The sequence below is a fragment of the Schistocerca piceifrons genome, chromosome 4 (assembly GCF_021461385.2).
Source record: "Schistocerca piceifrons isolate TAMUIC-IGC-003096 chromosome 4, iqSchPice1.1, whole genome shotgun sequence".
Lineage (NCBI taxonomy): Eukaryota > Metazoa > Arthropoda > Insecta > Orthoptera > Acrididae > Schistocerca > Schistocerca piceifrons.
The window spans coordinates 249,914,316-249,941,659 of record NC_060141.1 but is presented as its reverse complement, the minus strand read 5'-3'; the positions used below and the strand labels follow the sequence as shown (position 1 = coordinate 249,941,659).

Here is a 27,344-nt window from a genome sequence, read left to right as displayed (position 1 = left end):
TAAACAAGCAACGGCTTAATTTTCAAATCGCGAGTTGCAATGGCACAGAATAGCAATGTGGGACAGTGTTTCATTGGCTTGTGACCTAGCAATGCATTCTCCTCTGCTGTCATAAAGGTATGCTTCAGCATCTTTTTCCAGAATAAACCCATCTCCTCTCAATTAAAAACCTGTTGCAGCAGATAACCTCAGAATCTTCAAGCATCTTGAAGTTGTTGATGAAGTTCTCTGCTGCCTTTGTGTCAGAGCTGGTTGCTTCACTGTACCTCACAGAGCTGTGAATGCCAGTTCTTCTCTTAAACTTCTTGAACCAGCTACGGCTTTCCTTAAACACTTCTTCAGCCGTTGATGATCTTGGCGCCTTCTTAACGAGGTCGGTGAAAATCATTCTTGCCTTCTCACCAATGAAGTTCTCATTAGTTATATCACTTTGCAATTGCTTTTCATTTGTCCATTTAAGAACAACCTTTCAACATCGTCCAGAATACAAAACGGTTATTTAGATACTCTTGTCACTTCCTTCAAATCTTCTATCTCCTTAACCTTGTCCTTATTCGTGAGGATATTGCGAAAAGTTGATATAGACCGATTGTATGTGCATGCCAAATCAGCATTGCTCACAGCACGTTCGCGATTTTCTAAGGTCATTCTTTTTCCTTTATGGCCACCTTCTCGCGGCTTTATATTCCGGGACATTTCTACAAATGTTATTAAAATTTGCACACAAAAAAACGCTATGTGAACATAAGTTTAGAAAAATTTGTGAAGACAAGCTGCACTAAGAAGCAGAAGGAGAACTAAACCCAGACTGCAGTACATACTAAAGACTTTGTTCATACTCCACTGCCGACAGTGAAATGTGTTCATCTTGTTGAACGTTTCCGCGGCCACGCACGAATGGCTGGTGATGTCACACTAAATTGTCGTAACTTGTTATACGAAACATCGCTCGTTAAGCAAGTCTTTTTTTTCCAAATTGTCGTGTTTGTTTTGCAAATTGTGTGTTATGGGAGGTGCTCGTCAAGTGAGGTTCCACTGCATTTCTTTCATCTTTGGTTTCTAAACCTTGATCCTTACTATCAAACATTTGTGTCACTCATCTTGTCAATAGTCATTGAACCCACTTTTTATATCTTTTCTCATAAATACTTCACAAATCATCTAATTATTTTCGTCTCTTGTGCTGTGAATCACTCATACATGTTGCCACCTTTAATACTTTAAGGACTGTTTATACATAGTTCACTGTCACTCCCATAATTTAAAAATTGTCATTTTTTCTTTTCACTGTGCCTCACCCTGTGGCAACATCTGTAAGCTTACTAATCTGGTGTAATCCTCAGGTGTCTCTTGGTCTTCCGTTGTTGATTGTCCTCCTAATATTAATGTATTTGATGAACATTTGTTAAATAAAGTGCACTGTACTGTATCAGTTGATTTTCCATGTGTTCATATTTATTTACTCAATGTGTTTCCTTAATGATCATCAGGTTTGTAATAGGCAGGATTCTAAATACTCTTACCATGTCAGTAAGTTGTACCACTTAGCACCATATCACAAATTTCTTTCATGGCAGACTAAGACATTAATGTAGATTATTTGGGCACAGACTGTACGCTTTGAGAGCTCGATACAAACTGCTTATATTAATGACTGCTAAACATGAACTAAGTAACTTTATATTTTAGGTGATCCTCACAGACTAGGTAACATAGTTACTATAGTAGCTGAATACTATGTGGAGACTTAAAAAAATTTAGATTGCTCACGAGTTCTATGCTAGACCTTGACTGCTTGTAGTTTTATGTGGTATGCCTATTTATAGACACACACAATACAAGAATCACTTAATGGTAAAATACACAATAGACAATAACATAAAAAGGGGAAAGTTAAATGAGATACAGTCACAATATGGAAGAGTAATGTTAATAAAAAGGGGACTCTGAAAATTTATCAGTAAAATTGTTGTTGTTGTTGTGGTCTTCAGTCCTGAGACTGGTTTGATGCAACTTTCCATGCTACTCTATCCTGTGCAAGCTTCTTCATCTCCCAGTACCTACTGCAACCTACATCCTTCTGAATCTGTTTAGTGTATTTATCTCTCGGTCTCCCTCTACGATTTTTACCCTCCATCCTGCCCTCCAATACTAAATTGGTGATCCCTTGATGCCTCAGAATATGCCCCACCAATCGATCCCTTCTCCTAGTCAAGTTGTGCCACAAATTTCTCTTCTCTCCAATTCTATTCGATACCTCCTCATTAGTTACGTGATCTACCCATCTAATCTTCAGCATTCTTCTGTACCACCACATTTCGAAAGCTTCTATTCTCTTCTTGTCTAAACTATTTATCGTCCATGTTTCACTTCCATACATGGCTACACTCCATGCAAATACTTTCAGAAATGACTTCCTGACACTTAAATTTATACTCGATGTTAACAAATTTCTCTTCTTCAGAAATGCTTTCCTTGCCATTGCCAGTCTACATTTTATAACCTCTCTACTTCGACCATCATCAGTTATTTTGCTCCCCGAATAGTAAAACTCGTTTACTACTTTAAGCCTCTCATTTCCTAATCTAATTCTCATTGCATCACCCGATTTAATTCGACTACATTCCATTATCCTCATTTTGCTTTTGTTGATGTTCATCTTATATCCTCCTTTCAAGAGACTGTCCATTCCGTTCAGCTGCTCTTCCAGGTCCTTGGCTGTCTCTGACAGAATAACAAAGTCATCGGCGAACCTCAAAGTTTTTATTTCTTCTCCATGGATTTTGATTCCTACTCTGAATTTTTCTTTTGTTTCCTTTACTGCTTGCTCAATATACGGATTGAATAACATCAGGGATAGGCAACAACCCTGTCTCACTCGCTTCCCAACCACTGCTTCCCTTACATGCCCCTTGATTCTTATAACTGTCATCTGGTTTCTGTACAAATTGTAAATAGCCTTTCACTCCCTGTATTTTACCCCTGCCACCTTCAGAATTTGAAAGAGAGTATTCCAGTCAACATTTTCAAAAGCTTTCTCTAAGTCTACAGTTCTAATTGGAGTAACTAATAATATAACAAGTTGTTTTAATGCAATCAGAAAAATCAAGGGTACAGATCTTTGGTACTGCATTTTGGAAATAATCACAATTTAAGATTGGAGTGTTGCAGAACATCAAAATTTTGACTGCAAATAACAATAGATTAAAATATTTGTTGAAAAAAGAGAATGATGGCTTTCAAATGAACTATACCAATTTAGAAACAGAAAACTTTTTGCACACATATTAATAATGAATATTCCTTTAAAGAAAATGTTTCCAAAAGAACCAAATGTACAGTTACTATCAGCAGTCCGAAAGCTATACTGTGAATAATACGAGGGTTGGAACTTAAATAATGGCAACTACTTATTCACAACCGATACAAAAGACTTACATGTTTGCACCTGTTACTGTCCTTTAAAGTAGTCACCAGCATTGCGTAGAACCCGTTGCCAGCAATGTGGAAGGTGCAGTATACCGTTAGCAGAGCCTGTTCTGTTGATGGTGCAAATGGAGCGGTCTAAATTTGTGGTCATTCTCGTGAACGACTGTGATGGTGTTATCCTAACACATCACGTTCCTCCACAGCAGGCCATCAATGCGCAGTATTACTGTTCATTTTTGGAGCATCACCTGCGACCAGCTTTGTGAAAGAAGCGTTGACACTTCTTTGCAACTCACCCATCATTTTACATGACAATGCACAGGCGCATGCAGCTCAAGCTGTGGCTGCTCTGTTTGGTCGATGGGACTGGGATGTACTGTACCATCCACCATACTCCCCGGACTTAAGTCCTTGTGACTTTGATTTGATTCCAAAGATGAAAGAACCACTTCGTGGCATTTGCTTCAGAACTGTTGTAGAGATTTGACAGACAGTAGACGGCTCCATTCGCACCATCAACAGAACAGGCTCTGCTAACGGTATACCATGCCTTCCACATCGCTGGCAAATGGTTCTACACAACGCTGGCGACTACTTTGAAGGACAGTAGCAGGTGCAAACATGTAACTCTTTTCTATCAGTTGTGAATAAACAGTTGCCACTATTTAAGTGCCAACCCTCGTAAATTGTAATGAAATACGACATGAATAAGGAATTAGTTAGCTCAGAGACTTCTGCGCTATGTATGTGGGAAATAGAATGTGTACCACACATAAGTTGCACAAGCATCATGGAAATTTTCTCAGAATTATCTATCATTCATTAAAATGTGCAGTCAGTTATAAATAAAGTATACCAGCTTGAAGTTGAATTACAGTCTTGGAGCGTTACAGAGTACTGGTGTAGAGTTAATGAATTGCAGCATGTAGTGCTATTGTCAGATGAATGTGCTCCCCCTTAAAGGGGAGCGGATCATCATCTATTCAGGGATGGCATACATTTTAAAGCTAGATAAGCTCACCTACAATTAGTGTAGATAAACATTTTAAATTGGCAGACACTGAAGTAACAACACTAGATGCATATAAAAAGTTAATCATTCTTGTGTTTACATTCAACTGCTGGTAATGTGGAGGCTTATTTCAACAAATTAATTGAAGTCCTGAAGAGAGTTTCAGACCCCAGAACAAACATCATAATAAATGTAGACATGAATGTTAACTCGATTGTTGAGGGTGAAATTATTAATAACTTCTTAAACATTTTGAGCTCTTTTGTCATGGTGCAGATGGTAAATAGTGCTAAGAGGGTTTCAAAAAGTTTTCATTTATTTATGGACCACATACTTAAGGATATTGACAAGGAAAATTGTAAAGTATTTATGAGAGATCTTGGGCATTTCAGATCATTACTGATAGGTGATAAAGCTAAAGACAGTCTTAGTGAAACCGGCAAAACAGCAGACCTGCAAAAGGATTGTCTCAAATCATAAGATACATACTTTTTCTTGGGCACTGACAAATCAAACCAGGGATGAAATGTATATAGAAAGCAATGTAAATGCTAAGTGCTCCATATTCTCCACATTGTTTACATAAATTTTTGAGAAGACGCTTCCAAAAGTAGCAAATTCTACTGCAGCAGCTAAGGAAAATACAGGATGACCCAAAAGTCCATTAACATTTGAAAATTCAATATTGTCTGAAATAACGGAGGTACAGAGGTAAAAAAACCCCCCCCCATGAACCATGGACCTTGCCGTTGGTGGGGAGGCTTGCGTGCCTCAGCGATACAGATAGCCGTACCGTAGGTGCAACCACAACGGAGGGGTATCTGTTGAGAGGCCAGACAAACGTGTGGTTCCTGAAGAGGGGCAGCAGCCTTTTCAGTAGTTGCAAGGGCAACAGTCTGGATGATTGACTGATCTGGCCTTGTAACAATAACCAGAACGGCCTTGCTGTGCTGGTACTGCGAACGGCTGAAAGCAAGGGGAAACTACAGCCGTAATTTTTCCCGAGGGCATGCAGCTTTACTGTATGATTACATGATGATGACGTCCTCTTGGGTAAAATATTCCGGAGGTAAAATAGTCCCCCATTCGGATCTCCGGGCGGGGACTACTCAAGAGGATGTCGTTATCAGGAGAAAGAAAACTGGCGTTCTACGGATCGGAGCGTGGAATGTCAGATCCCTTAATCGGGCAGGTAGGTTAGAAAATTTAAAAAGGGAAATGGATAGGTTGAAGTTAGATATAGTGGGAATTAGTGAAGTTCGGTGGCAGGAGGAACAAGACTTCTGGTCAGGTGACTACAGGGTTATAAACACAAAATCAAATAGGGGTAATGCAGGAGTAGGTTTAATAATGAATAGGAAAATAGGAATGCGGGTAAGCTACTACAAACAGCATAGTGAACGCATTATTGTGGCCAAGATAGATACGAAGCCCACGCCTACTACAGTAGTACAAGTTTATATGCCAACTAGCTCTGCAGATGACGAAGAAATTGAAGAAATGTATGATGAAATAAAAGAAATTATTCAGATTGTGAAGGGAGACGAAAATTTAATAGTCATGGGTGACTGGAATTCGAGTGTAGGAAAAGGGAGAGAAGGAAACATAGTAGGTGAATATGGATTGGGGGACAGAAATGAAAGAGGAAGCCGCCTGGTCGAATTTTGCACAGAGCACAACATAATCATAACTAACACTTGGTTTAAGAATCATGAAAGAAGGTTGTATACATGGAAGAACCCTGGAGATACTAAAAGGTATCAGATAGATTATACAATGGTAAGACAGAGATTTAGGGACCAGGTTTTAAATTGTAAGACATTTCCAGGGGCAGATGTGGACTCTGACCACAATCTATTGGTTATGACCTGTAGATTAAAACTGAAGAAACTGCAAAAAGGTGCGAATTTAAGGAGATGGGACCTGGATAAACTAAAAGAACCAGAGGTTGTACAGAGATTCAGGGAGAGCATAAGGGAGCAATTGACAGGAATGGGGGAAATAAATACAGTAGAAGAAGAATGGGTAGCTTTGAGGGATGAAGTAGTGAAGGCAGCAGAGGATCAAGTAGGTAAAAAGACGAGGGCTAGTAGAAATCCTTGGGTAACAGAAGAAATATTGAATTTAATTGATGAAAGGAGAAAATATAAAAATGCAGTAAGTGAAACAGGCAAAAAGGAATACAAACGTCTCAAAAATGAGATCGACAGGAAGTGCAAAATGGCTAAGCAGGGATGGCTAGAGGACAAATGTAAGGATGTAGAGGCCTATCTCACTAGGGGTAAGATAGATACCGCCTACAGGAAAATTAAAGAGACCTTTGGAGATAAGAGAACGACTTGTATGAATATCAAGAGCTCAGATGGAAACCCAGTTCTAAGCAAAGAAGGGAAAGCAGAAAGGTGGAAGGAGTATGTAGAGGGTCTATACAAGGGCGATGTACTTGAGGACAATATTATGGAAATGGAAGAGGATGTAGATGAAGATGAAATGGGAGATATGATACTGCGTGAAGAGTTTGACAGAGCACTGAAAGACCTGAGTCGAAACAAGGCCCCCGGAGTAGACAATATTCCATTGGAACTACTGACGGCCGTGGGAGAGCCAGTCCTGACAAAACTCTACCATCTGGTGAGCAAGATGTATGAAACAGGCGAAATACCCTCGGACTTCAAGAAGAATATAATAATTCCAATCCCAAAGAAAGCAGGTGTTGACAGATGTGAAAATTACCGAACTATCAGCTTAATAAGTCACAGCTGCAAAATACTAACACGAATTTTTTACAGACGAATGGAAAAACTAGTAGAAGCCAACCTCGGGGAAGATCAGTTTGGATTCCGTAGAAACACTGGAACACGTGAGGCAATACTGACCTTACGACTTATCTTAGAAGAAAGATTAAGGAAAGGCAAACCTACATTTCTAGCATTTGTAGACTTAGAGAAAGCTTTTGACAATGTTGACTGGAATACTCTCTTTCAAATTCTAAAGGTGGCAGGGGTAAAATATAGGGAGCAAAAGGCTATTTACAATTTGTACAGAAACCAAATGGCAGTTATAAGAGTCGAGGGACATGAAAGGGAAGCAGTGGTTGGGAAGGGAGTAAGACAGGGTTGTAGCCTCTCCCCGATGTTGTTCAATCTGTATATTGAGCAAGCAGTAAAGGAAACAAAAGAAAAATTTGGAGTACGTATTAAAATTCATGGAGAAGAAATAAAAACTTTGAGGTTCGCCGATGACATTGTAATTCTGTCAGAGACAGCAAAGGACTTGGAAGAGCAGTTGAATGGAATGGACAGTGTCTTGAAAGGAGGATATAAGATGAACATCAACAAAAGCAAAACAAGGATAATGGAATGTAGTCTAATTAAGTCGGGTGATGCTGAGGGAATTAGATTAGGAAATGAGGCACTTAAAGTAGTAAAGGAGTTTTGCTATTTGAGGAGCAAAATAACTGATGATGGTCGAAGTAGAGAGGATATAAAATGCAGGCTGGCAATGGCAAGGAAAGCGTTTCTGAAGAAGAGAAATTTGTTAACATCCAGTATTGATTTAAGTGTCAGGAAGTCATTTCTGAAAGTATTCGTATGGAGTGTAGCCATGTATGGAAGTGAAACATGGACGATAAATAGTTTGGACAAGAAGAGAATAGAAGCTTTCGAAATGTGGTGCTACAGAAGAATGCTGAAGATTAGATGGGTAGATCACATAACTAATGAGGAAGTATTGAATAGGATTGGGGAGAAGAAAAGTTTGTGGCACAACTTGACCAGAAGAAGGGATCGGTTGGTAGGACATGTTCTGAGGCATCAAGGGATCACCAATTTAGTATTGGAGGGCAGCATGGAGGGTAAAAATCGTAGAGGGAGACCAAGAGATGAATACACTAAGCAGATTCAGAAGGATGTAGGTTGCAGTAGGTACTGGGAGATGAAAAAGCTTGCACAGGATAGAGTAGCATGGAGAGCTGCATCAAACCAGTCTCAGGACTGAAGACCACAACAACAACAACAACAACAACAACAACAACAACAACAAGAGAGGTAAAAACTGGCACTCATGTGAAATGACATGGGGTTTTATTGAAAGTAAAAAAGTGCACAAAATGACCATCAGGTGGCACTTAATGTGGTACAAAAGCAATAATTAACAAAACAAACACTTGACATGTTGGCCGTCATTCATCAACAATACCTGTAGTCAAGGGACATTGTTTTGAACAGCACTGTACAGCATATCTGTAGGTATGGTAAGAAATTGCCATTAGGTGTTGTCTTTTAGCATCTCTAATGAGGGTTGACGATCACAGTAGACATCCAACTTCAGGTAACCCCACAACCAATAATCACAGTTTTACCTTCCAGGAAGTTTTTATCAGTAATAATGATAATTGGTTTCTTGTGAAATGAAAATAAAACTCAGCAGATAATCTTCACTCTAAGAGACAAGCCACTATCTGATGACCCTAGTTCTGTTAAATTCCTGGGAGTATATTTAGACGAAAAGTTATCCTGGGACCAACATATAAACTACATTAGTAGTAAGCTATCTAGAGTAATTTATTGATTAAGACAACTCAGAAATTGTGTACCTGAAACATACATCAGAGCATCTTATTTTGCATTTTTCCCAAAGTATAATATCCTATTGCATTATCTTGTGGGGTAATTGTAGTCATATACATGAAATCCTTTTATTGCAGAAGAAAGCCATTAGAATTATTACGAATTCTTCACATAAGGCTCACTGCAAATCCTTATTACTGAACAAAAAATCATGACAGTAATAAACCTGTATACATACAACGTCTTATTCTATACGAAGAAGAACCTACAAGATGTGAAATGTAGAGAAAATGTACATTGTTACAATACAAGAAGCCTCAAACACATATACATGCCTCACCACAGTTTATCAAAGTCAATAAGTAGCTATGAAGTCATAGGGCTCAAACTATTTAATAAGCTGCCCCATGCTATACAGGATCTTCCTGATCATACATTCGAAGAAAGGCTGCATGAATGGTTAATTGCCCACCCATTCTATGACATCGATGAATTCTTCAACTGTAAAATGCAGTAATCCAATAGATGACCCACTGTACATTTACTGTAATATAAGCAAAAATATTTCAGTAGTCAATACTTTATCACACTGTATTGTAAATTGTATCTTCATTTGACATTGCCAATTGCTGTAATGGCCTAAAGACAGTAAAATCTATATTATTATTTTTATTATTATTATTGTTGTTGTTGTTGTTGTTGTTGTTGTTGTTGTGGTCCTCAGTCCTGAGACTGGTTTGATGCAGCTCTCCATGCTACTCTATCCTGTGCAAGGTTCTTCATCTCCCAGTACCTACTGCAACCTACATCCTTCTGAATCTGCTTAGTGTATTCATCTCTTGGTCTCCCTCTACGATTTTTACCCTCCATGCTGCCCTCCAATACTAAATTGGTGATCCCTTGATGCCTCAGAACATGTCCTACCAACCGATCCCTTCTTCTGGTCAAGTTGTGCCACAAACTTCTCTTCTCCCCAATCCTATTCAATACTTCCTCATTAGTTATGTGATCTACCCATCGAATCTTCAGCATTCTTCTGTAGCACCACATTTCGAAAGCTTCTATTCTCTTCTTGTCCAAACTATTTATCGTCTATGTTTCACTTCCATACATGGCTACACTCCATACAAATACTTTCAGAAAAGACTTCCTGACACTTAAATCTATACTCGATGTTAACAAATTTCTCTTCTTCAGAAACGCTTTCCTTGCCATTGCCAGTCTACATTTTATATCCTCTCTACTTCGACCATCTTCAGTTATTTTGCTCCCCAAATAGCAAAACTCCTTTACTACTTTAAGTGCCTCATTTCCTAATCTAATTCCCTCAGCATCACCCGACTTAATTCTACTGCATTCCATTCTCCTCATTTTGCTTTTGTTGATGTTCATCTTATATACTCCTTTCAAGACACTGTCCATTCCATTCAACTGCTCTTCCAAGTCCTTTGCTGTCTCTGACAGAATTACAATGTCATCGGCGAACCTCAAAGTTTTTATTTCTTCTCCATGGATTTTAATACCTACTCCGAATTTTTCTTTTGTTTTCTTTACTGCTTGCTCAATATACAGATTGAATAACATCGGGGAGAGGCTACAAACCCTGTCTTACTCCCTTCCCAACCACTGCTTCCCTTTCATGCCCCTCGACTCTTATAACTGCTATCTGGTTTCTGTACAAATTGTAAATAGCCTTTCGCTCCCTGTATTTTACCCCTGCCACCTTTGGAATTTGAAAGAGAGTATTCCAGTCAACATTGTCAAAAGCTTTCTCTAAATCTACAAATGCTAGAAACGTAGGTTTGCCTTTCCTTAATCTTTCTTCTAAGATAAGTCGTAGGGTCAGTATTGCCTCAAGTGTTCCAGTATTTCTACGAAATCCAAACTGATCTTCCCCAAGGTCGGCTTCTACTAGTTTTTCCATTCGTCTGTATAGAATTTGTGTTAGTATTTTGCAGCTGTGGCTTATTAAACTGATTGTTCGGTAATTTTCACATCTGTCAACACCTGCTTTCTTTGGGATTGGAATTATTATATTCTTCTTGAAGTCTGTGGGTATTTCGCCTGTTTCATACATCTTGCTCACCAGATGGTAGAGTTTTGTCAGGACTGGCTCTCCCAAGGCCGTCAGTAGTTCCGATGGAATGTTGTCTACTCCGGGGGCCTTGTTTCGACTCAGGTCTTTCAGTGCTCTGTCAAACTCTTCACGCAGTATCGTATCTCCCATTTTATCTTCATCTACATCCTCTTCCATTTCCATAATATTGTCCTCAAGTACATAGCCCTTGTAAAGATCCTCTATATACTCCTTCCACCTTTCTGCTTTCCCTTCTTTGCTTAGAACTGGGTTTCCATCTGAGGTCTTGATGTTCATACAAGTGGTTCTCTTGTCTCCAAAGGTCTCTTTAATTTTATTATTATTATTATTATTATTATTATTATTATTATTATTATTATTATTATTACTGCTACTGTTACAATGCAGAAAATGAAAGCAAAATCACGTGGGATATTATAAAAAAAGAAACTGGAAGAGGCAGACACACTTATAACAATATACATATCTGAGATGGGAATAAAGTAATAGAATGTCCTCAGGAATTTGTTAATTTTGTTAATGATCAGTTTTTATTTCTGATATTGCGGAGAAGCTGCAGCAAAATCTTCCTAAAACACATGCAGCACCCACAACAACTTACACCGCAAGCATAGTGATGATGTTCCCAAGAACAGAGTTTGGAGTTAGGAATTCAGTGCAACAATTAAAAAATAAAAAGTCAGCAGGTGTAGATGAAGTTCCTGTCTCTATTCTGAGTGCGTGTGTATATAGCATCCAAGCCCAATTAACAAACACAATAAATGAATCCTTTAGTTCAGGGCTTTTTTCCAGGATACCTAAGGGATACACGAGTGCTGCCCTTCTAACGAAAGGTAATATTGAAACCACTAAAAACTATAGGCCATTTTCACTTCTGCCTTCATTCTCAAAAATAATAAAGTGGTCATGAAAGAGAGACTGATAAAGCTCTTGATGGATATGATTGTGTTGCAGACATTGTTTTAGACTTGTCCAAGGCTTTTGACACTGTTAATAGTAAAATACTATTGAGCAAGTTAGGAGCACAAGGTACAAGAGGCACAGAAAATGAGTGCTTTCAATCTTAATTTAAAAACGGGTTGCAAGATCACAGGATGCAGCAAATCCAGGTTGTGAGCATAATCCACAATTGTAATAAACTGCCTCTCCATTAATGAGAAGGTGATCAATTTTGTTGAATCTTGGCATAGCTTAAGGTGACATTCCAAGCTTGCAAAAAAGTTGTACAAATTGTTCTTTAGTGATGTGAACAGCCTCATAAAGATCTCCTCCATAATGCTTCATGTGTTAGGGACTTCCCCTACAAGCTTTCATGTTGCACCTTCATGTTTTATAATATCATCTACACATGATTAGGTTACTGTTTCATTCTTTTTTCCTCTCTCAGAAATCATCAAAGTACTTCTTACATGTACAAACTGTTGTTTGTCTGCCTACATGCCCTACCCACCTACATTTCAATTTAATTGTAGTCATAATTAAGTCTTCCACCATGGTCTGTTCCCTGACTCATTGGTTTGTTTTTCTATATTTCCTATAAAGCCCCATTCTGCATCTCTCATCGTTCACTGAACATCCCTCAGTATTTCAATGGTTTAGTACTTAAAATCCTTGTGAGACTGCTGTGGGTTGATTGTTCTAGCATTGATTACAAGCACTCCTTTTCAGACACTTGAGAAGCTCAGATTTGAAAACTGTTTAATTTATTAGAAGCAGCCACACCAATTTTACTCTTGTGTTCATTTCTTTTCCAGTTCATTCATTCATTCTTGTAAACTATCTTCAATACAAACAATGTAATTTTACTGTATATTTACACTATTTTCTGTTCACTGTATAGATTATATGTTACTTTAGTATTACTGCAATCAATTTTCAGTCGTATTTCCAAACATGTTAGAGCAAGTGAATATAAGTATTTAACCAAAATTTTATTTTAATGTAAAACAAAATAGCATCACATATGAGTACGAACAAAAGTGCTAACATAAAGTACATTGCATGTAAATGCTGAATTAGAAAATTAATCTAAATTGCTAACCAATAAATGTTGTATTCTGCAGGGAAAATCATATAGAAGTGAGATTTTTGTACGCATTTAATTTTTGTGATTTGTGTGCTACACCTGCACATTTCACTAATACTTAGAACGTGTCAAATTATTTGTATTTTATGTACTTATTTATTTACAAGTTTTGTAATTCTGCTTCTACTGCCTGCTGTTGTACCTTCAAGAGTAACACTAATTCTGTGGCTGTGTGGCAGTACTGCTATAATTTTGTCAATTTTATTTCTGATTTCTCTGTTTTAGACCTCATCCCTTTCTCCAACAATAATAGTGCTAATAACAGCATTTCACTGGATGATGTGGAAATGGAAGAACAGTTCAGTGATACTGATAAATATCCCTGACTGAATTTCTTTGAAATTGTAAAATATCTCTCCTTACCTGCAGCTATTGACTCTCAGAGTTGTAAATTTTTGTTGTATGTCTTGTAAGTCTGTATCATCCTTATCATATGTCTTATATACACAGAGTGTCTGTCCCAAGAGTTATCAGGCTCACTTTCTGTTGTATTTTTGCTTATATTTGCAATTTTCTTTTTGCAATGTGTAGTGGAGCCAGCTCTAACAAATACTGCTTATCACAAGACTTTCACTTGAAGCCTATTGCCTATGGAAAGTATCTGTTTGTTTCCCATTACCATTAAAATGATTTCTAAATCAGATTTTTAGGTGTTATTTTTTTTAAAGTGGTACCAACTTAGTCTAGTGCAATATTCATTTTATCAATATGTATCAACAGGGACAGTAAAATTCTAAGAATTGCCAGTACTCCAGCCTTGATTAACATTCTACCATGCTCCATGCTGCCTGCTCGTGCCGTGCAGCATCAGCACTTTAGTTGCTGTTGGAGTACTATTTATTATTTTTGTTTTACTCTCCCTGTTATGAAATATTGTTAAAATGAATATCACACTAGACTAATTTGGGATTGGTATGTCAAGTAAGCATGTAAAATTCTGCCTTAAAATAATTTTGCTTGTGACAAGAAACAAACAAATCCTTTCTATTGAAAATGGATGTCACATGAAATGTGTGATGTGCAGTATTTGTTTGTGCTGACTCCATCTACACATTGCAAAGACCTCCCAAAATGCCAGAGAAAATGCACTTGATGACTCTTGTACCTGTATATACCTGTGTGTGTCTGTACATAGAACCATATTTGTTTGTGAAAGGAAAATTTTCATTTTTGTTTTGCTTTTTACTACAGTTCATGCACACAGGACACACATATGTACAAGAGGGGAAATCAAGGGAGGGAAAGAGTATTTCGGTGCAACGGATGAGCAGTGAGACTAGAGGCAGTAGTGTTATACATAGGAAAGTGTAAAAAGGGTTTATTTTACAAGTATATCCATATGAAATATACTATTCAGTCATAAGCAAACAGTAGCTCATCTATTAAGAAGGCAATTACAAGTAATACTTTCATCTTTTGATTTAATACTATGAATCATTCTCTGTCACTATTGCCACATGTAAGAACACATTTAGAAAATGCTCCAGGCTGTGTTTCTTCAACTTCTGCAACCATGTCTGTTTCATATCGACTGACAGTGTCAGTTGATTTACTTTCATGTTTACCTGTGGAAACATCATTGCTTCTATCACTGTGACTATCACTATTCAAATCACTTCCCACGTGTATGATCATCACCAGTGTTTAGTCCAATAATCATTCACTTGAAATGTACTGCTCTTCAGTTTTCTTTATGCTCTCACAGTGTGTCTTCCAGTCTTATTTTGTTGAGAAAGAATTTGTTCATTTATAAGTTTTAGTAATATGTCTATTCAGATTGCCACGTTAGGTTCAGAAACACTGTTCTTGATACTTGCTCATGTCAGCACTATAGGATTTAATTCTGGATGATACAGAGAAAGTCGTAATATGGCATGACTGTGTTTGATTAAAATACTGTCTGTTTTATAAGCACCCTGGCCTGGTTTGTTCATTTGGATCACTGAATATAACTGGTGTCTCAGCATGTCCTTGTGAAAAAGAATTATCTTCTATGTTAACCAGGAAATCATTTTCAGCACACCCTATAATGAGTTGTTACTCCACCTGTACAACAAGTGTCAACATATGTCTCATCCGCAAAGACAATTGGACGACACTCACATCTGTACTCTCCTGTACTTTTCAAGTAAGTTATTTGTTTTTACCTGATACGACTTTATTCTGCTTGTACACGAATCTGAGAATTCAAAGAATTTTGTGAAGTGTGCTTATACTTCCTTCGGTATTTATTGAACTCTCTAATTTTGTATACCTTTTCTTTAAATTGGATCTCCTTTCTTTGTAATGTAGAAATTATTTGCCATGTGGTGACAAACATGTTCATTAAAATTGCCTAGACTGATCCTCCAAGATATTTTTGGCATTTACTTATGTGCGTCGAACATGTTGAGAAGTCATCTGCGTGGACTCTTTCCAGTTCTCTCTTGGTTTGCCAGATGGAAGTAAATGAAACACCAGTTGCTTCATCTACTCATTTCAATGTGGATTGTAGTCTCAGTGGAGCATGTAACTCAGCTTCTTTGTTCATGAACTGGTAGACATATTCAACCACTTTGCAGGTTTGACTGTGAAGAATTTTTCCATTTAACTTGCTTTGTACTAGTGGCATCTTCAACTTTGAATGTGATCTCCCAGAGTATTTCCAACTGTCACTCCACCTGACATGATAGCAATACATCTGATTGTAGTGATCAACTGAGCAGGGCCAACTGCACATCTTGTTTACACTGTAAAGTTCTGTTTGCATGAACTGTGTACATTAATATATTTTTTGTATTATTTACTGAATGTAGGGCCACTTCAGTATATATATCTGTGATATTTGTTAGAGGCTGCAAACCTTGTAATGTGTGTATATGTCAATTATTGTAAATGTTACTTCAAAGAAACTCTGTATGGACCAATATGTGAATCCACAGTCAAACCATAAAATTACTAGTCACTTTGTGGAAAGTGTATTTCTGTATATATATTTCTTTTGTTACTTCATGTGAATAAATGATATTGAAATAGAATATTTTTTTAATATAATGTACAGAGAACTTACAGTTAAATATCACTTTTGCAAAGTATTAGAAACTGTGATGTTCATACTCCTAATAATTACTTATCTAAAGCTATTTTGGTACACTGTTAATTTGTAGAAGTGTTATATTTTTGTGTATAATTCAAGAAAAAAATTTGCTCAACTTAACAGTTATTTATGATGACCATCTAATGTGTTTTTTGATAGTATTATGATTAATGAAGTATATAAAGGTAGTAAAATCTGCATTTGTATTGCATAAAAACCTTTAGTTGAAATGATTCATGACACTATCAGAAGCAGTGAAAACAAATTGTAGAGTTCACAGTTCAGTTTTTGGTCTTTTTTATGTTTGTCAGATAAACTTCCAAAGATAAGCATTTCCTGTTGCACCATTGTTCAACTGAAGATGGCCAAAAGCTGAAATTTCAGTTTATATAGCTGAACTCTCAGTGATATCCCTTCAGTTCAGTTGCTCCATAAATAATTATTATCACAAACTATAAGATTCTTTATTTTCCATTATACTTTGTGTTGAAACAGAGAGACTTCGTTTATTTTGAACTCTGCTTTCGTTTGTAAGAACTACACATGCTCACAACAAGAGCTCAACCCATGTAGCATTTGTTTTTGCACAATACCATGTTGAATGTTTATTTTGACAAAATAGGGTATATTTCATGACTTGATCTGCCATTTTCTGCTTGGTGACCAGCTTTGGTTAAATTACTGCTGGATGTACCATTCCAGTTCCTGCCTTGGACAGCAAACTGCCATGTTGTATCCTGGAAGAAACTCAAACAGCATCAAAACAAACAAATATTATCAAACTAAAAATTAAAATTATAACTTGCTTCTTTCTAATCAGCTTACTCATTTAGTATGTGATCTCTCATTCCCTACGGGGTTAATACCAAGTTAAAATACATATAAATTTAGCCCCTCACATATGCTGCACCTTCCACCTTTAACTGCATTAGCTATACTCAATTTCTTTACTTGAGTCACTTGCCCTTTTTCAGAAAACTCGAACAGTTGCCACGCCAGGTAAGTATATAACCACTAAGATTTTTATTGAACAAATTTAAAAAAAGTTACCAGTTAATTCAAGAGCCACCGTATGTTTTACTATGAAAACTTGATGATACTACAACATCTGCTTACTATCCATGATTATTGTCAATAAAGAACAAGTATGTCACATGACAAAAATCTTTGCATTCAGTAATTAATAGAAACTACAGAGAAAAGATGCAACTTAATTCATCAAATGAATTACTTATGCATGTTTCTGTAATTTATTTCTCCATCTACTATTGTGGCGAAAAAGAAGAATTTGGTCCATGAAGGTATCATTGGGATGGAATCTGGAACAGTGGTAACTTTTTGAAAATTTATAGAAATCACTCTCCATTTAATTCAGTCTACAGAAAGAATACACTACCATCTGATGTAGTCTGCTACCTTGTAACTGTTATAAGTAAAGAGCTTAACATGAATATCCTCTCTACACTCGACACTTGAGTTTGTGTGTAACTTCTCTGTGCTACTAGTCAAAAATAGGCGATTTTAGTAGGGAAAAGTAATTGTTTGAAGCATATTTTATATGAAAGTATGTTCCTTTACATCTCTTTCATTTTGGTAATTTAGGATTTGTGATCTGAGGTTTTGTAGTTCAGTTACCTGACTTCTTGTTTTTATCATGACTTCTTCTTTTAAGTGCGAAACAACGTATTTTTTGTGTTAAACAAACACCTGAAGTGGTAATCTGTAGGCCTGATTTTTGTGGCTTTTAAGAAGTGAAAATTTGTACAATAAATTGAGTTAAACGATTTAGTTCTTTTCTCAAGTGTTAAATTTATGTTGCAAACATGTGATAAGTGTTAATGTTGCCGTGGTGTACTCAGTCAGGTAGCTGTATGTGAAGATTGTGGATTGCTGTTCCATTGGGATGATTGCTGTAGGAAATTGAATGGGAACTCAGTGAGGCTCTCCATGGAACTATAGGCTCTGAAAAAAGACGAGAGAATTGCTGAACAGGAAGCAAAGATTTGTGCATTTCAGGCGGAGTTAACACTGTGTGAAATTTGAACTAGATAGTTTCAAGGGAGAAAAATATTGAGGAAACTGGGCAAAGATAACAAATAATGGGTGAAAGGGATAGCTCTTCTACTTCTTCAACTACATTTAAGCTTCCACTAACAAATAAGTTTGACATTTTACCTGAAGTAGAAGGGGAAGAACCTCATCCAGCTGTAGGTCACAGTAGGGTATAGCAGATTTTTCTCAAAGAAACGAAGCATGCTTTGGTAACAAAAGAGGCTGGAAAGAAAAGAGTCTTGCTGGTAGGTAGTATCCATGACAGGTGTGTAAGGCGGATGGTACAGAACAAATTAGGATCAGGGCATAAATCTTGTAAAGCTAAGTTATAGCCTTAGCCATGTGACAGAGGACTTAAGGAAGGTGTGTAAGGATTTTGATAAAGATGATCAATTGATGATAGTAAGTGGACCAAGGAGTAGGAACTGCAGCATTGGGGTTAACATGTATGGAATAGGTGTAGCAACTGCAGACACAAGTTTGAGTTCTACAACTGGGAGATGGGTATGCACCAGAGACATAGCTTACACCTCAATAAGGGAGAGAAAGATAGAGAGAAAGATAGATTTCTTGCATAAAATGTGTGTGTGTGTGTGTGTGTGTGTGTGTGTGTGTGTGTGTGTGTGTAGGGGGGGGGGCTATCATGTAAAGCAAGATACCTGTGATTATTGATGTCAAGAGAGTATCAGTTTTAGTTTAGAGTCAGAATGCAGGCATTTGTTATGAAAGAAGTTACAATAACAGAAACCCCATAAAATGCTTAAGAATGCACGAAAAAGTAAGGTTAGTTGATCTCATCCGAATATTAGTTGATTGAGTAATATAATACAAGAGCTTCGTGTCTGTCTGGGAGATTTAGAGTACAATGAAGAAATAAACAAATTACCTGAACACCCCATAACCATATGGTCAGAGAAGCTAAATAAACACATTACAATCTTGCATCTTACTCATGTAGAACTAACATAGAAAAAAGAGGCATTGCTGCATATATATAAAGACAGAACACAGGTCAAAAACATTGAAACAAGTAAATTTCTTAGAGTTCAGCATATAGAAGTAGTTCTCTTTTATTTTCAACTGTATATAAATACCCACTGGGAAATTGTGAATTGTTTATGAGGCATCTGGATTCCATATTATGCTGTCTGAGCAACAACCAGTCAATAGACTGTATTGATTTCTAGGCAGATTTTCTAACATTCTGATAGGAATTATGCCTGGGAACCTTATTTGGCTCCTACAGTTTGCTCTCAGCAATTAACTTTCCAACACAGGTGCATAAATACAGTATAACTCAAACTGATAATGTGTACCTTGGTGAAGTTCAAAAGCGAGAAAAGAATGGTATACCAGTTACAAATGCTCTCTTTGAACATAATCCACAGGTAGTTAGGACAACGAAGACCTTATAGCATACATTTGTAACATTGCTGGGAATGTGAGTAAATACAATCATTTAAAACTGCTAAATAATAATGTTCACTTGGAAATGTCATTGAGTACTCTCACCAAAAATGAATAATAAAAAAAAGTTCCTCTATTAGGTACACAACTCAGTGTGCTTGTACTGAAAATGTAGACTGAAACTAATAAGAATGAAAATGTCAATAAAGTTCTCGAGTGATGTAAACAGAGCAGTAGAATTTAATACTCAACTGTTAGATCTTCATAACTGCTTTGCTGCTGATGTCCGTTGTCCATAATATGTTGCTGTAAGAAATTGTAACAATCATGCCACATTGGGAAATTGATCAGTGAAAGTTCAGGAGTTGCAATGAATTATTTTATTACTGCATAGATGGTGTGCAGGAGTGAACATTTGGCATTACAAACTGACTACATCTTGACATTCCAAAAACTGGCTGCAATCTGTGTAATGACTATGCTATTTATACTTTTAGTAACAATCAGTAGTATTGCTTAAGATACAAATTTACAAAATTACAGTAGAAAATTAATACAGAGATAAACTGTGAACAGTATAATTTAGGTACATTATTTTCTGATGAGTATCTGTAGGTGGTTTGTGAACTAAACAATTTAGAAGTGTGAAACAAGATAATATACATAAATTAACAATGCGAATTACATTTGATTAATACATAAACAAAGTATAAGTTGTGTCATTTTCTAATATAAATTGAAGTTAGAAACTAATTACAGTATCATTTAATAGTAGCCACATTGTTCAAAATGATTGCTAGAATTGAAAATCAGTGTGTGTTTACATTTGTAATAAAAGACTGCATAATTTCTCTTTAACTACAAACAATGTTCACATATTCTACTATTATATTGCCAGTGAACATTGGTAGTCATTAAAAAATTTAGCTGATTAGTTACTTCATTGTCAACAAAAAATATTCCTACCAGTTACAGTGTCTGTATATCTACATCTACATGATTACTCTGCAATTCACATTTAAGTGCTTGACAGAGGGTTCATCGAACCACAATCATACTATCTCCCTACCATTCCACTCCCGAACAGCGCGCGGGAAAAATGAACACCTAAACCTTTCTGTTCGAACTCTGATTTCTCTTATTTTATTTTGATGATCATTCCTACCTATGTAGGTTGGGCTCAACAAAATATTTTCGCATTGGAAGAGAAAGTTGGTGACTGAAATTTCGTAAATAGATCTCGCCGCAACGAAAAACATCTTTGCTTTAATGACTTCCATCCCAACTCGCGTATCATATCTGCCACACTCTCTCCCCTATTACGTGATAATGCAAAACGAGCTGCCCTTTTTTGCACCCTTTCGATGTCCTCCGTCAATCCCATCTGGTAAGGATCCCACACTGCGCAACAATATTCTAACAGAGGACGAACGAGTGTAGTGTAAGCTGTCTCTTTAGTGGAATTGTTGCATCTTCTAAGTGTCCTGCCAATGAAATGCAACCTTTGGCTCACCTTCCCCACAATATTATCTATGTGGTCTTTCCAACTGAAGTTGTTCGTAATTTTTACACCCAGGTACTTAGTTGAATTGACAGCCTTGAGAATTGTAATATTTATCGAATAACCGAATTCCAACGGATTTCTTTTGGAACTCATGTGGATCACCTCACACTTTTCCTTATTTAGCGTCAACTTCCACCTGCTACACCATACAGCAATCTTTTCTAAATCGCTTTGCAACTGATACTGGTCTTCGGATGACCTTACTAGACAGTAAATTGCAGCATCATCTGCGAACAACCTAAGAGAACTGCTCAGATTGTCACCCAGGTCATTTATATCGATCAGGAACAGCAGAGGTCCCAGGACGCTTCCCTGGGGAACACCTGATATCACTTCAGTTTTACTCGATGATTTGCCGTCTGTTACTACGAACTGCAACCTTCCTGACAGGAAATCACGAATCCAGTCGCACAACTGATATGATACCCCATAGGCCCGCAGCTTGATTAGAAGTCGCTTGTGAGGAACGGTGTCAAAAGGTTTCCGGAAATCTAGAAATACAGAATCAACTTGAGATCCCCTGTCGATAGCAGCCATTACTTCGTGTGAATAAAGAGCTAGCTGCGTTGCACAAGAACGATGTTTTCTGAAACCATGCTGATTACGTATCAATAGATCGTTCCCTTCGAGGTGATTCATAATGTTTGAATACAGTATATGCTCCAAAACCCTACTGCAAACCGACGTCAATGATATATGTCTGTAGTTCGATGGATTACTCCTACTACCCTTCTTAAACACTGGTATATTAAGTATACTTGAATGTGATGTAATCATGAGCTTTCTATTTGGCTTCTAACCAGTGTTTCCTTATTAACTGCTGTATAACTCACATAGTAATTAGTACCAAATTGCAATATTTAAATTTTGACAATATTTTATATGCATTTCTGTATCTTAAATGGCTCTATGAAGGGTGTTGTGTAACAAATAGTTTGCTAGATGCTCAGCATAATGTTTGATCAAATCAAACTGTGTATCAAAAGTATTCAGAAAAATTAGCTCATTTCAACTCCTAGATTCAAAGTAATCACAACAAAGCATACTATGTAAATCGTGTCATAAATCGCTGAGATGATTGTTTATATGTGTAATTTCTGCACGGAAGATCAGCTTGGGCATTGAAAAGTATAATGAAAACAAGTAAGTATATGTACAGGGTTTATATAAAGTCTGACAATGCTTTCAATTATTTGTTGCATAAGAACTAAACGTTGTACAGATGTTATACATATTGCATTTTGAACAGAAACTGTGAAAGTTTTTCTTACAAACATTCTATATGCGAACCATGAGTGACCCGGCAGACACCAATACTGTTATCGAATTCTTGCCATACCTGTCGCAGGACGGCATCGTTGACTGTGGCATTCTCTTCCCATATTCTCTCCCAGAGCTCTGCTACATCACATGGTAGAAATGGTACATACACCAGATCTTTAATGGGTCCCCACAGAAAAAAGTCACACGGAGTGAGATCTGGTGGTCGGGGAGGCCATTGCTTGAAACAGCTTGCTCCGTACCTGAACTCACCATGTTTGCAACTAGTGCTGACTATCGGCAAATTACCAAACTACACTGTGGTGGTATACTTTCAGCGTTTCTCTTCAAAATGACATATGTATGATACCTGTACAATGTTTGGTTCTTGTGCAATAATAATTGAAAGTGTTCCCGGACTTTATGTGCGCCCTGTATATCTCTCCTACAACTTCAGTCTCATAGTGTAAATGCTTTATCAGCTAAACTCGAAAGATTGCATTATATTCATATTTGGTCTTACATAGCAACTTCCTGATATAAATTCTGGTTATTCCTTCCCTAGACATAATATTTTTCTGCTAGTAGGCTATGATAGACATCATATTTTCATAAAGAGTGTAAAAGTGGTGTAATTTGCTGCATAAATGTGCATCTGAACTTTACACTTTTGTACAACACACAGAGCATATCATAGTAGTAAACTTCATATGCAACACAAATCTGAAATCAACTGATGCAAAACTTCTCCAAGATAAAATAATCAATAATCAATAATTCAAGTATACATGTACATAATCGTAGGTCCATGCTTAAATAGTAGATGTATGTCTGAGGATGTGTGACAATGATAAAGCGTAACTGAAGAAACAAAAGTCACATGGCTGGGGCCCTGTGTAAGTCACATGCATAATGCACAAAGAATGTGTATCACCCTGAGGGATCAATTTCAATTTTGAAACACATAACTGGTGCTGAGGCTTCAATTGTGTAATATTCCTGAGTCCAAATAGTTTCCTAGATTTAGGGTAAATTAATCTGTAAGCATTAGGACGTGGAATGTTTAAAATTTGAAACTGTCTTACAAAAACATCAAAAAAATTTTAATCTCTTTATTTATAGCCTTAGATTTCTCGTACCTTTTTGTCAATGCCAACCAAATCTCCTGCTGTAAATGTGTAGCTTTCAAGTTTCTGTCATGTCTCTGCTTTCTCTAACTGTGACTTAATTGCATGTTTGTCCTAACCATGTCTTCTCTCTCATCCACAGACAACACTGTACAAAACAGGATAATTAATCAGTTTGTTTAATAAATTAGCAGTTTTCTTGCTGTAGTGTACTTCATAGGGCGCGAATCCAGTTGTAGAATGTTGTAAACTGTTCAGAATATCTACAAACTGACTGATAGAATCCCAATTAGTATGATCTTTGCTAGAATATTTTGTACATAAGCATCCAATATCCCTCGTATATATATATATATATATATATATATATATATATATATATATATATATATATATATATATATATATATATATATATATATATATATATATATATATATATATGATGTCAATATAATGGAAGGAAACATTCCACGTGGGAAAAATTATATATAAATACAAAGATGAGGTGACTTACCGAACAAAAACGCTGGCAGGTCGATAGACACACAAACAAACACAAACATACACACAAAATTCAAGCTTTCGCAACAAATTGTTGCCTCATCAGGAAAGAGGGAAGGAGAGGGGAAGATGAAAGGAAGTGGGTTTTAAAGGAGAGGGTAAGGAGTCATTCCAATCCCGGGAGCGGAAAGACTTACCTTAGGGGGAAAAAAGGACAGGTATACACTCGCACACACGCACATATCCATCCACACATACAGACACAAGCAGACATATTTAAAGACAAAGAGTTTGGGCAGAGATGTCAGTCGAGGCAGAAGTGTAGAGGCAAAGAAGTTGTTGAAAGACAGGTGAGGTATGAGTGGCGGCAACTTGAAATTAGCGGAGATTGAGGCCTGGCGGATGACGAGAAGAGAGGATATACTGAAGGGCAAGTTCCCATCTCCGGAGTTCGGATAGGTTGGTGTTGGTGGGAAGTATCCAGATAACCCGGACGGTGTAACACTGTGCCAAGATGTGCTGGCCGTGCACCAAGGCATGTTTAGCCACAGGGTGATCCTCATTACCAACAAACACTGTCTGCCTGTGTCCATTCATGCGAATGGACAGTTTGTTGCTGGTCATTCCCACATAGAATGCGTCACAGTGTAGACAGGTCAGTTGGTAAATCACGTGGGTGCTTTCACACGTGGCTCTGCCTTTGATCGTGTACACCTTCCGGGTTACAGGACTGGAGTAGGTAGTGGTGGGAGGGTGCATGGGACAGGTTTTGCATCGGGGGCGGTTACAAGGATAGGAGCCAGAGGGTAGGGAAGGTGGTTTGGGGATTTCATAGGGATGAACTAACAGGTTACGAAGGTTAGATGGACGGCGGAAAGACACTCTTGGCGGAGTGGGGAGGATTTCATGAAGGATGGATCTCATTTCAGGGCAGGATTTGAGGAAGTCGTATCCCTGCTGGAGAGCCACATTCAGAGTCTGGTCCAGTCCCGGAAAGTATCCTGTCACAAGTGGGGCACTTTTGTGGTTCTTCTGTGGGGGATTTCAGTATATCCTCTCTTCTCGTCATCCGCCAGGCCTCAATCTCCGCTAATTTCAAGTTGCCGCCACTCATACCTCACCTGTCTTTCAACAACTTCTTTGCCTCTACACTTCTGCCTCGACTGACATCTCTGCCCAAACTCTTTGTCTTTAAATATGTCTGCTTGTGTCTGTATGTGTGGATGGATATGTGCGTGTGTGCGAGTGTATACCTGTCCTTTTTTCCCCCTAAGGTAAGTCTTTCCGCTCCCGGGATTGGAATGACTCCTTACCCTCTCCTTTAAAACCCACTTCCTTTCATCTTCCCCTCTCCTTCCCTCTTTCCTGATGAGGCAACAATTTGTTGCGAAAGCTTGAATTTTGTGTGTATGTTTGTGTTTGTTTGTGTGTCTATCGACCTGCCAGCGTTTTTGTTCGGTAAGTCACCTCATCTTTGTATTTATATATATATATATATATATATATATATATATATATATCTCTGTTGGATTACATGAAGGTGAATAAACAGAAATAAGTATGTGTGTGATATTCCTTTCTCTAACAAAATCTTTCAAAACATTTGATGTGGACTGACTTCCACTATCTGACAAAATAGCTTTTGGTGTATCTACCTTTTGAAAGTAATCTTGAGTAATATTATGAGTAATCTTCTTACTAGTTGTCATTATAAATAAATAAGCGTAATCTTTGTATGAAAGAGGTAGTTGCCCAAATAAATCTGCTCCAATGAGTTCTAGGTTGTTCTGTGGTGTAATTTTTTGCATTAAACTTCTGTGTGTTTGATCTGTAGTCTTGACCCTTTGACATCTGTCACAAGAAACTAAGCATTTCCTTACTCACCTACTAATGTTGTTAAAACAGATAATTTCCTGGATTTTCTGAATCTATTTCATGGTGCCACAGTGACCAAAACTCTGGTGTACGTACTTAATAAGGGTGTCAATATGTTGTTCTGGCCATCCAGCTATATGAGTCTAGATTGTCTCTTCTAAACAAAATTCCATTATGTACCTAATAGTGCTGTTTGATTTTATCATAACCCCTCCTACCTAAATAAATTTTTGCCAGCTTCCTTTCATCATCATGATTCTGATTTCCCTTAGCTGTTCACAAATTTTAGTTATCTCTTTTTCTCCCGTAATACCTTGAATGTACATGATTCTGAAATTTCTGTCACTTTGTCCATTGTAATTCCTATTTCCATACTGCATCAGTAGTCTAGATAATGGGTCTGCAATTACGTTCTGTTCTCCTTTGATACACTGTACTATGTGATCAAACTAGTGTAGATATACTACCCATCTCATAATTCTACTATGATATAATTAAGATCTTTGAATATAACATAAGGCTTTGTGGTCTGTGTATACAATTACTTTGTGCCCAACTAAATAAATTCGAAATTTCTTGGATCCCCATACAATAGCTAATAATTCCTATTCTGTAATGATGTAAGTGCTTTCATGTTTTTGTAAGGTTCTAGTTGCAAAACTTATAGAATGGTGTTCAATATTCCCATTAATTAAATTATCTTTAAATAAATGAGCTCCCAACCCATAATCACTGCTATCTGTCATCAAATAAAATGGTAAAGACAAATCTGTTCTGTATAATATCTCAATGTTGCATAACTGGTGTTTAATTTCAGCAAAATATGCTTGACAGTCACTAGTGCACTCCCAGATACTATTTTTCTTTAATAAATTACGTAAACAAGGTACATTGAGTACTTGTATTTTAGTATACTTCTTATAAAAATTACATAAACCATAGAATGATCTGAGTTCCTTCTTTAATTTTGGGTTTGGGAATTCTGCAATGGCCAAAAGCTTATCATCATCAGACAGAATCCGCACTCACTCATAATGTGACCAAGAAAATTCAATTGTTTAACAGCAAATTTATATTTTTCCAGCTTCAGATGCATATTCCCTTCTCTAAATTTCTTTGCTGCCTAATGTTTTTAAATGTCCTTCCCATGTTTTATTGGTTATTAGAATATAATCAACATAAATGACTGTAACTCACTCCCCCAGACATAGTCCAAAGCTCTTATAAACTCAGCAACGGAAATGTTAACACAAAAAGTTACAACACAGTATTTAAATGATGTGGCA

General features: G+C 37.1%; 1 protein-coding gene across 3 annotated transcripts in view; it reads left to right on the top strand.

The window, feature by feature from the left end:
* The window catches only part of LOC124795037 (transcriptional protein SWT1), a 283,974-nt gene extending 267,764 nt beyond the window's left edge, over positions 1 to 16,210 (top strand). For all 3 annotated transcript variants that reach the window (XM_047258819.1, XM_047258818.1, XM_047258820.1), the window contains one exon: positions 13,419 to 16,210. In XM_047258819.1, coding sequence (XP_047114775.1) covers positions 13,419 to 13,519 — 101 coding nt within the window. In that variant the 3' untranslated portion in view covers positions 13,520 to 16,210. The remainder of the gene's footprint in view (positions 1 to 13,418) is intronic.
* The last annotated feature ends 11,134 nt before the right edge of the window (positions 16,211 to 27,344 follow it).